General features: G+C 39.3%; 1 protein-coding gene across 2 annotated transcripts in view; it reads left to right on the top strand.

The window, feature by feature from the left end:
• LOC124771004 overlaps positions 1-12,147 on the top strand; it is a 114,679-nt gene that overhangs the window by 50,863 nt on the left and 51,669 nt on the right. For both annotated transcript variants that reach the window (XM_047249260.1, XM_047249261.1), the window contains one exon: positions 3,791-4,009. In XM_047249260.1, coding sequence (XP_047105216.1) covers positions 3,791-4,009 — 219 coding nt within the window. The remainder of the gene's footprint in view (positions 1-3,790; positions 4,010-12,147) is intronic.

The raw sequence follows: 12,147 nt of genomic DNA, 5'->3' as shown, positions 1-12,147 counted from the left end.
GTCACAATCGTAGTGCCAGAGCACAAGGACCGTTGTGTTGTGCAAAGCTTTACAATTGAGTTTTCCACAACAGAGGTCACAAAACCATTTGAAATTTTGAAAAGACTTGGGGCATAGTTTAGAAGCAACATCCTGAGAAAGACTCAAGTGTATGTGTGGTGAAAACAGTTTTTATGAGATGAGAAGTAGTTGAGAAGGCAGCTCGCCAACATCTCCCATGGGGCAGCATGACTGTGGAGGAGGATAGTCACATTGTTAGTAAGTTAACTGAAGGTGGTCACTGAGTAGTAGTTGCTGAAATTGCTACTGATGTTTGCATAAGCGATAGTAGTGTTCAGGCAATCCTTACTGAAAACCTTGGGTTTCCGAAACTGTCTGATTTCATTATCTTGAAGTATGCGAACAGCTACTGACACCAACAAATTGAAGGGGAACTATTTTTTACACCAGTTTGTGACCTATGATGAAACTTGGATGCACTGTTACACCATGCAATCAAAAGAGAGAAGAAAAATTGGGTGAGGCGGGGGGGGGGGGGGGGGGGCATCAAATGGCGGAAAAAGAACAAATCTGTACCCGTCAAAGCCAAAAACCATCACTCTGTGGAGAAGATTCTTGTGACACTTGTGATTGATTATAAAGGAGTTCTTGTCATCTATTTTTTCCACGAACATCGTACTGTAAATGCCGCATACTATTGCCAGTTTTTGGACCAAACAAAACTTGCATATCGTCAGAAAAGGCATGCATTTCCAATGTGGGATGTGAGCTTGGTTTATGACAATGCATTACCCCACACAGCTGCCTCAACTAAACAAAAGCTCAGGAATTGTTCTTGACCACAGTCTGGATTTATTGTCCTGCGATTTTCATTTGTTTGGACCACCAAAGGAAGCAGTCGGGTGACACAGATTTGATGGTGATTGCATTGTTGATGTGTTTGTGTGCAACTGGCTGGTCACAGCCGTATTCATTTTATGAAAATATGATTGAGGAACTGTGTATCCATGGGGGAAAAATATATTTTCCATTCTAGAGGCTGTACAGAAAAACTGAATTTGTGTGTCTGAATTTTTCTCAAGCTTACATAAATTGGTTTATATTTGATACACACTTATACAATTTGCACAGGGACTACAAAGACAAGATGAGAGAAATAAGGGCTTATGCAGAGGCATATAGACAGTTGTTTTTCCCTCACTCCATTAGTGAGTGAAACAGGAAAGGGAAGGCTAGTACTGGCACAAGTGTGTGTGTGGATACAGGTGTAAAGATAAAGCTATCCTCAATCTAGAGGTCAGTTTCCTCTACAAGGCATTCTCCAGCTGTTTATATGGTGATCTGTAGTGTGGACTTCAAATGGTGCAGCTTGGTGTTTTTCATGTATAAAAATTATGTACCCAAGATAAAAGAATCAATAAGCGAGAGACCAAACTCTAGGACTGATCAAGAGGTGGTCTTGGAGTTTTGGATTTGTAGTGTGGCATTTAGCTTGCTGCTTCACCAGCCTCAAACGTAGATAGGAAGTACGCATTGAGTCAGTTAGTTGCACACGGTTCATAATTTGCATGGAAGTTATATTGTGTACCTCTTGTTGACAATACCAAACATGGGGGAAAATATACATACATCAAAAAATGTTTTGCATCACCTCGGTTCCGAGAGTTCTGGAGCCTGTACAGAAAATCGGGATAGAGATCAACATAAACATCATTTCCACCCTTTTTATTGCTCATGAAAACCACACATTGTATGTTGTACTACCATACAGCAAGACCTCCAGAGGTGGTGGTACAGATTGCTGTACAGTCCGGTAGCTCTAATACCCAGTAGCACTTCCTCGTGCATTGATGCATGCCTGTACTTGTTATGGCATACTATCCACAAGTTCATCAAGACACTGTTGGTCTAGATTGTCCCACTCCTCAACGGCAATTCGGCATAAATCCCTCAGAGTGGTCGGTGGGTCACGTCGTCCATAAACAGCCCTTTTCAATCCATCCCAGGCATGTTTGATAGGGTTCATGTCTGGAGAACATGCTGGCCACTCTAGTCGAGCGATGTCATTATCCTGAAGAAAGTCATTCACAGGATATGCATGATGGGGGCGCAAATTGTTGTCCCTGAAGATGAATGCCTCACCAATATGCTGCCGATATGGTTGCACCATCGGTCGGAGGATGGCATTCACATATCGTATAGCTGTTACGGTGCCTCCCATGATCACCAGCAGCGTACATTGGCCCCACATAATGCCACCCCAAAACAGCAGGGAACCTCCACCTTGTTGCACTCGCTGGACAGTGTGTCTAAGGCGTCCAGCCTGACCGGGTTGCCTCCAAACATGTATACAACAATTGTCTGGTTGAAGGCGTATGCGACACTCATTGGTGAAGAGAACGTGATGCCAATCCTGAGCAGTCCATTTGGCATGTTGTTGGGACCATCTGTACCGCACTGCATGGTGGTTGTGGGTCCCATCTGTACTGCGCTGCATGATGGCGTGGTTTGCAAAGATGGACCTCCCCATGGACGTCAGGAGTGAAGTTGCGCATCGTGCAGTCTATTGCGCACAGTTTGAGTCATAACGTGAAGTCCTGTAGCTGCACAAACAGCATTATTCAACATGGTGGCATTGCTGTCAGGGTTCCTCCAAGTCATAATTTGTGGGTATGGTCTTTTACTGCAGTGTTAGCCATTGGGCAGCCTTAGTGAGGCATGTCATCAACAGTTACTGTCTTTCTGTATCTCCTCCATGTCCGAACAACATCGCTTTCGTTCACTCTGAGACGCGTGGACACTTCCCGTGTTGAGAGCCCTTCCTGGCATAAAGTAACGATGCAGACGCGATCGAACCACAGTATTGATCATCTAGGCATGGTTGAACTACTGACAACACAAGCCATGTACCTCCTTTCTGGTGGAATGACTGGAAGTGATCGACTACTGGACGCTCTCTGTCTAATAGGCACTGCTCACGCATGGTTGTTTACATCTTTGGGCAGGTTTAGTGACTTATCTGAACAAAGTGATTGTGTCTGTGATAAAATATCCACAGTCAACTTCTTTCTTCAGGAGTTCTGGGAATAGGGCTGATGCAAAACTTTTTTGATGTTTGTATAAAAATTCATTTAAATAGTAAAATTAAATTATTTCTCTTCAAACAATGGAACTCCAGGTTTGAATACTAACCATGTAGGAAAATACATATTGCTACTTATTGTAAATATGACACGTCAGTTGCAGACATACACAGTTAAAAGATGCATAAAGCTGTCAGCCTCATTATTTGTCAGTAAAACACACACACACACACACACACACACACACACACACACACACACAAACACACAAGCGATCATACCTCACACCCACGTGACTGCCAACTACAGCATCTCGCTTATTTAAACATGAGGCTGCTGTTATGCAATTTCTTTGCTAACATGCTCCAGAACCCAAGTGTGAAGCGTGAAGCTATTTTCCTCACTTTTGGTAAGAAAAGTACAAAGGAATTGTGTTTTATATATGTGAAACCATCACACAGTTGAAAAAATCATGAAGGGTCACATACATTTCTAAATAAAATAAGGTGTATTTAGTGAATAAAATGTTATTTGTTTAGGTAATGACATTCATAAACATTAAATAGTTGGTGTAGTTACATATTTTTATTTCACATTTTTTGTGTATTCCTTAAGTATGTTTTCAACTACATGCTTTTATTCTTCTAAACTATTTTATTGTTAAAGAAGTGCATTTCAAATATTACATATGATTTTTTGTTATACAGATCTTGGCTGCTACTACAGCTCGGCGGCTGGCTGTGGTGGATGTAGAACGTGGTGAGCAGTTGGTTGCATATGACAATTGTGCCTTCAGTGGACGTGATCGCACAGGCCTAGCTGCAGATCCAGCATGTCCTCACATGGCTGTTCTTGTCAATGTTAATGGAAGGGGCCTCACACTTCTTGACTTACGCATGCCTCTTCCTTTGGATTTTGTATATGATGTAAGAACTGTTATCAAAGGTTAAAGATTCACTTGTTACACTTTACACAAGCTTTTCACATTTGGTTAAGCAAAATTAATTTATATTCACCAACATCAAGAAGATATGCCACAAGCAACAGCATCGCTAGTACCATGCAGATGTTTTTATTAACGACATAGAAATGTTTGTTTAGTAAGAGAACTAAACATGCTTGTAAAATTTTATATTTGAAGAGACATTGGTAATATTTTGATCAGATTTAACCCTTCTGAGGATGATGATGAACAGCTGCTTGTGAGCCTCAGCTACATGGGACTGTGGAATTGACAGCTTATTAGTGAACAAGAGTCAGTAGTTACGTAGATTTCTACATCACCAACAAAAATCAAGCCCACTAATTAAAAAATATATGTGGGGAAGTACTGTGTGCTAATGCCATCATTCACAATACTTTGTATCACATCACATAAGCAGTACAGACCTACAAAATATAGTGAAAATAAAAACAACAATCTGATACACTATCTTCCACAGACCTACGAAATATAGTGAAAATGGAAAACATTCTGATACACTATTTTCCAATTCATTTATGTGCAAAAGACAAATTGAAAAACAATAACAACAATTTTATTTTTTTTTAAAAAGGTCAATCTATCGTACCTCAAAAACATTTTCATTAGAAACAATTACATTGTTGAAAGTATGTAAAAATATGCTTACCGACATAATGTGAAGCTTGGACAATAACAAATGCACAACATTAGAGCACAAAGAGGCAGGGAGGGAAGGAAAGGTATTAAAATTTCATTTCATAACTTTTTTTTTTAATTTGTTTTTATTGGACCAGACAGCAGGAAGCTATAACAAACTATATCAACAAGATGTTATTGTGTTTATAATCACTTGGATAAAGCATTCCTTACAACAGGAAAGGAAAATGTGAGACACAAAATGCAATAAGTAGATAACAGCCCTAATAAGCTCAAAATAAGTATGATGTGCTACAAGAGTTAGAAGCATAATTAAATGAATTCAAGCTACCATAAGATGTGAAAAACCTGAATTTTGTCCTTCCACAATAAATAAATAAATCTGTTGTATACTATATTGTGATACCATGCAGCCTTTCAGCTGAGCTACTAACAATTATTCACTGTAATATAATCATAACTATTTCTGTTTTTGGAAACAGACACAGCCAGTGTGTTTATATTTAGGTAATTTCCATTTTCCTTGGTTAACTCAGCTAGAATTTCTAAATTTTTATTCTGTACCTTCTGAGCCATTCCTGGTGGTTTGACAGTAAATCACCTTCAGTTCTCAAGCTGCACCAGTGTAATAATGATGGAATAGTTTCATATTGTGGTATTACATCTGTGTCGATAACACGGTGAAGAAAAAATGCCACACTTGTCATTCAGCATGCGATTTCTCATCTCAGATCAAGGCAAAAGTATATCTAGCAAAACCTAGTCCTGCCAATAGGTTTAATAGAAATGTGATTTTAAAAACAAGGCTCTGGCAATGCTGTAACTGCATGCATTGTGACCAAGAATAGGTAGCACGAACTATACAATGTGCCAGAACTGTCCCATTAGCTCAGTGAGACTAGGCAGTGCTATGGGGAATGGGTATTCAGAGTCACCAATGTTGGAGACGAGTTTCTGCCAAACGTATTTTTCCCAGTTAAAGCATGAAATTGTATCGAATTTACACCTCTACAATGTGGTATCTTGTGTGTTTCTTTCTGTTACTATTACCCTCATTTAAACACTAAGACATAATATGAACTTCTTACACACAAAAATGACCACATTGTTTCGTCCATGACACAAATAAAGCCAATAGAAAATAATAGAGGATACAGTAACCTCACCTGTGTCCAATGGGGTACAAAAAACACAATAGGTAGGCTACAATAGATTGCACATTACGCAACGCACAGTAATTCCATGAAGCACATTTGACATTGAGGCTTCTCTTTGCAGAGCTGGTATGTACATGTACCAGCAACATTCATTGTAGAGAATATGTTCAAAGTGACCACCCTGTAGTTGCAAACACTTCACCACTCGTCCCCACAAATACAAATATAGTGGATTAAGGTCCGGAAAATGTGGAGCCAGAGCATTAGACTTCCATGAGCATTCCGTTTCCTTGGAAATGCTTCATTTAAATAGTTACACACTTTCATTCCAAAGCATGGCAGTGCACCATTGTATGGAAACCATAGCTGACACCGAACACTAGGTGCAACATTTTTTAATGCATAAAGCAAAGTATTACAAAGAAACGTACTATATAGGGGGATATTCAGCTTGTTCGGCAATAGATAAGGGCCCAAAAACCTTCATCCAATATTTCCAGCCCACAGGTTTATGCCAAAGTGCGCCTGAACGCCATGTTTATTGGGTAACGGGACTTGTGTTCCGATCTATAAAGGCTATTGTGGAGGTTGAAAATACCTTCACAAGTGAAACTAGATTTAATAAGTTTCCTTTAATTTATGTCTATGGTCACAAACTATTTCTTAAAAGATTACCGGTTTCGGTCTTTAATGACCATCATCAGATCTGCAGCAAAAATGGGAAAAACATAAATACACTAGCAAACTGTATACAGCTTAAGAACAATACATAGACCATAATGAAAAGTAGTACTGACAAAATTTACATTTGTGTGCTTTAAATATGAAGATGCATACCTGTTTCATAAAAACAAAGTCCTAATGTACTGTAGCCATGGTAGCATCAAATGTTACATGCGGAATCAGCACCAGCATCGTCAAATACGTATAAATAACATCACATGCACGAGTAATGTTGTCAGTAGTACTGCTTTTTAAAACAAGCTGCTGTAAAGTAGCCACAAGATGTTTGTGCAGTAAGTTCACCAGATGTCGCTAATGTCGGCATACACTAGTTTTCAATAATTAATTGAAACAACAAAAATAAATTGGGATATAATAGTTGAAGTCTATGATAAGCTTATAACGTATAAAAGGCATTACAGTAATAAAAAGCAATAAAAAGAAGAACACGACAAAAGTAATATTGTTAAAAAGAGGAAGAGTTAAAAAACAGTGGTTGACATGCGCTCTAGTGTCAGTATTCTAGATAATGACATAAGTATTAACCACCGTTGATAGTGTACTGGGTAATATTAAACAACCATAAAACAAATTGCTAAAGGAGCCATAAATGAAAGAAAACATAGTGCTGCACGTAATCAGCACCCTCTGTTAGCGCTAATGCCAGAAATCCGCGCAGGCGGGAATTGGTTGCAGGAACGTGACCAGCAGAGGGCCCCCTCGTACCCTGCGGTACTCCATTGCAAGAAAAGAATGATAAAATTCTGTAACAATGGATGATCCACATTATCTGATTAATGTAGTCTATGAAATGAATAGAGAAGGAACAAGAACTAGTATGAGTCATGTGTAGAATGTATGAAAATAAAGTAAATACATGATGCACTCAATACTAGGTGTACTTATCAACACACTATATATATAACAGAGGCGTGCAGTGATTAGAGTAAAGCATTGTCAAATAAAGCAAAGTAGGCACGGGGCACAAAGTCATTTTGCCAGTTAAGCTGTTTAGATGGTTTTCCATTTTTTGCTTCAAGCTCCTCTAACAAATTAAGAGCACGGCCTTTTTCCACTCTGTGAAGAATACGCATACAACTCTCAAAGCTCCCTGTGAAATGACCAGTTTTAGATAAATGCTGTCCCAAAGCCATTTTGTTTCGTGGCTGTGAGTGTTGTTTAAACCTTATTTTGAAAGAGCGGACTGTTCAACCGATATAATATTTGTCACAGTTACTGCAGTCAATCCTGTATACTCCAGAGCCATCAAATTTATCATAGTTCCCTTTCAGTTTATGTTATATTCGTAGTTTTAGGGTGTTGTTATCCTGAAAGCCACATCTGACATCAGACTTTTTAAAACATTTTTCTATTTACAGGGACATTTTGCCGTTAAATTGCATAGGAATGGTTTTCATTCTATCTTTGTCGGTTGTCTTTTGTGTGTGGGTGTGTGTGTGCCTGGTGTTTGTTAAACGTTTCTTTAGCCTACTGTAGGGGCGCGTGACGTCATTTATAGAAAAGCTGTTAGCTACCGCGATTTGCTTTAAAATGCAAAATTCTTTATGTATTTCGATTTCATCCAAAGGTAGACAAAGGAGCCGGTGAACCATGGAAGTGAAGAAAGCTTTTTTGTATTAGGGAGGATAGCATGACCTGGCATTGATGATACTGTCTGCACAAGTTGGTTTCCTAAAAATCGAGAAGTTATGTTTGTTATTAACTTTATTAATAGTGAGATCTAGGTAGTTAATGGCGCCATCTTCTATTTCAGTGGTAAAAGTTATTTCGGGGTGCATGCTACCTATTGCTTGGGCGAATGTGTTGACCTCACTGGTATCCCCTTCTATCAGTAAGAAAATGCCATCGACATACTGTTTGTAATAAATCGTTTTATATTTTAGTTGTGGATGCTTGGCAAAAAATTTACGTTCTAAATCATTGATAAAAATGTCTGCTAGGCCATTACCTATCCCAAGCCCGTCCTTTTGATAATAAATTTTGTCATTAAAGTTAAAAAAAATTGTAAGCTAAGACAAAATCTAGGAGTTCGATTAGTTCTGTACACTCTGCAGTACTAATCTTGTTGGGGGAGAGGAGATTGCATCTAATAATGTCAATGGTTTTTTTAACTGGGACATTACTGTAAAGATTTTTTACATCCAAGGATGCTAATGTCGCATTATTTAGTATATGTATATTCTTAATTACATTCGCTAGCTCAGCACTATTCGTGACCCCAGAACTTATACAGACAGTAACATCAATGCCAGTTCATGCCATCCTCCCCAATACAAAAAAGCTTTCTTCTCTTCCATGGTTCACCGGCTCCTTTGTCTACCTTTGGATGAGAATGAAATACATAAAGAACTTAGCATTTTGAAGCAAATCGCGGTAGCGAACGGCTTTTCTATAAATGACGTCATGCGCCCCTACAGTAGGCTAAAGAAACATTTGTACACCAGGCGCACACACACACACACACACACACACACACACACACACACACACACACACACACACACACAAAAGAGAATCGGTAAAGATAGAATGAAAACCATTCCTATGCAATTTAACGGCAAAATGTCCCTGCAAATAGAAAAATGTTTTAAAAAGTCTGATGTCAGATGTGGCTTTCAGGTTAATAACACCCTAAAAAACTACGAATAAAATATAAACTGAAAGGGAACTATGATAAATTTGATGGCTCTGGAGTATACAGGGTTGACTGCAGTAACTGTGACAAATATTATATCGGTTAAACAGTCCGCTCTTTCAAAATAAGGTTTAAACAACACTCACAGCCACGAAACAAAATGGCTTTGGGACAGCATTCATCTAAAACTGGTCATTTCACAGGGAGCTTTGAGAGTTGTATGCGTATTCTTCACAGAGTGGAAAAAGGCCGTGCTCTTAATTTGTTAGAGGAGCTTGAAGCAAAAAATGGAAAACCGTCTCAACAGCTTAACTGGCAAAATGACTTTGTGCCCCGTGCCTACTTTGCTTTATTTGACAATGTTTTACTCTAATCACTGCACGCCTCTGTTATATATATATAGTGTGTTGATAAGTTCACCTAGTATTGAGTGCATCATGTATTTACTTTATTTTCATACATTCTACACATGACTCATACTAGTTCTTGTTCCTTCTCTATTCATTTCATAGACTACATTAATCAGATAATGTGGATCATCCACTGTTACGGAATTTTATCATTCTTTTCTTGCAATGGAGTACCGTAGGGTACGAGGGGGCCCTCTGCTGGTCACATTCCTCCAACCAATTCCCGCCTGTGCAGAATTCTGGCGTTAGCGCTAACAGAGGGCGCTGATTATGTGCAGCACTATGTTTTCTTTCATTTATGGCTCCTTTAGCAATTTGTTTTATGGTTGTTTAATATTACCCAGTACACTATCAACGGTGGTCAATATTTATGTGATTATCTAGAATATTGACACTAGAGCACATGTCAACCACTGTTTTTTTAACTCTTCCTCTTTTTAATAATATTAGTTTTGTCGTGTTCTTCTTTTTATTGCTTTTTATTACTGTAATGCCTTTGATACATTATAAGCTTATCACAGACTTCAACTATTATATCCCAATTTATTTTTGCTGTTTCAATTAATTATTGAAAACTAGTGTATGCCGACATTAGCGACATCTGGTGAACTTATTGCACAAACATCTTGTGGCTACTGTACGGCAGCTTGTTTTAAACAGCAGTACTACTGACAACATGACTCGTGCATGTGATGTTATTTATATGTATTTGACGATGCTACTATGGCTGCAGTACATTAGGACTTTGTTTTTATGAAACAGGTATGCATCTTCATATTTAAAGCGCACAAATGTAAATTTTGTCAGTATTACTTTTCATTATGGTCTATGTATTGTTCTTAAGCTGTATAAAGTTTGTGAGTGTATTTATGTTTTTCCCATTTTTGCTGCAGATCTGATGATAGTCATTAAAGACCGAAACCAGTAATCTGTTGGCAAAAAGTTTGTGACCATAGACGTAAATTAAAGGAAACTTATTACATATACGGGTCACTGTTTTTTTGCGATGATGTCGCAGCTTGTGAAGCTAGATTTGTTAGTCTATATCACTTCACGTATAAAATGTTTGCTATCTTCCACTTGGTGCAAAATCCATTCATAAAATTTAACACGTCGACTTTGGTCTTCTGGCGAGTAGTGTTGAGTTAATTTGTAATGATATGGATGCAGTTCTTTGTCGTGCAACACGTCAACAATCTGTCTTTGAGATATCTGGACTGCCTTGCAGAGTAATGGATACTTTGCGAAGGTGATTGGTGAGCGGTCTCAAGAATCGCGTCCTGCCATTTTTGTGGCGTTGTCTAGTCCTTGGGCAACCTCTGTCCATTACTTGTGGACAGGGATGTTACCTTTTGAGGATACCATGTGGTATATGCATGAGCAGCAGCAGCAGCTTGGTTATTGGGTTCACCCAGCACCAGCACCTCCCCCCCAGGGGACTCGCCACTCTTTGGGTTTTTTTTTGGCTACCACGGGGCCCCAGCCTTTGCAGCATCTTTTATCTTCTGTGCTGCATGTGTATCTCTTGCTATTCTTTTTCCCTCCCTTGGGGAACTTGTTTGGGATGTTTTGGGAAATATGTTCTGCATATTCAGTAGCCACACTCTCTCCACTGTTTTTTGTTCCTTTATCCTTTATTTGTTCCCCTTCTCCTACCCTTCCTCCACTTCAGCATTTGAGATTCCTCTTTTTTATCTTCCTCCCTGGGTTCTACTGAAGGCCAGTCCATTGGTCTGATGTGTAACAGATGACAGGGTAACGCGTAATTCCCAGCTCCAGGCTGACAGATATGGTTTGCCTGTACCTCATAGTACATGCCAGGTCTAGGGAGGGGTAATTGCCTGAGCTGCTACCTTCCCAAATTGCCGAATGGTCCCTCTGTCAAGTGTTTGGGAGGTGTGACCTGACGTGTAAACGAACACCTAAGGTGGGTGCGCCACCTTCTGAGGGGTCTCCCCAGTTGGAAGGAGCACACCATTGAAGAAGCTGGCAATCATGGGGGGATTTTCTCATAATGAGCCAATCATCTTTTCTACAATCAATATCTACCAAACGTAAACAGAATGAGGCTAACGATTCAAAGACCCTGCCAGGTGCACCATGGTTCCTTGTGGTTTCATGTCCTGAAGGCAGTCAGTCCTTTGCTACATTAAATCTGTTTATTATTCAGGAAGGTGTTGATGTAATTGCTGGCCCTGTGAAATCCTGCTTTCGTGTATGAGATGGCTTTTGATTTAGTGGACTGCTTCTGATTTTCGAGCACAACTACTTCTTGTAGCTTCACTCCTCCACTGCTACGCTGTTTGTGTTGAGGCCCATCAAACACTGAATTCCTCCTGTGGTGTTATTCACACGAGGCTGCTTGATGATCTGACTGAGTCAGAAATCCAGACATACCTCTCTGATCCAGGGTGTCATTGTAGTCCATCGAGTGATGCAAAAGGTAGATACATCATTATTGCTCATATGCACTCTTTTTCTCACTTTTGATAGAGTG

The sequence above is a fragment of the Schistocerca piceifrons genome, unplaced genomic scaffold, assembly GCF_021461385.2.
Source record: "Schistocerca piceifrons isolate TAMUIC-IGC-003096 unplaced genomic scaffold, iqSchPice1.1 HiC_scaffold_851, whole genome shotgun sequence".
In the NCBI taxonomy this organism is placed as follows: Eukaryota; Metazoa; Arthropoda; class Insecta; order Orthoptera; family Acrididae; genus Schistocerca; species Schistocerca piceifrons.
Note: the sequence above shows the minus strand (reverse complement) of the source record. Positions and strands in the feature narration are given on the sequence as shown.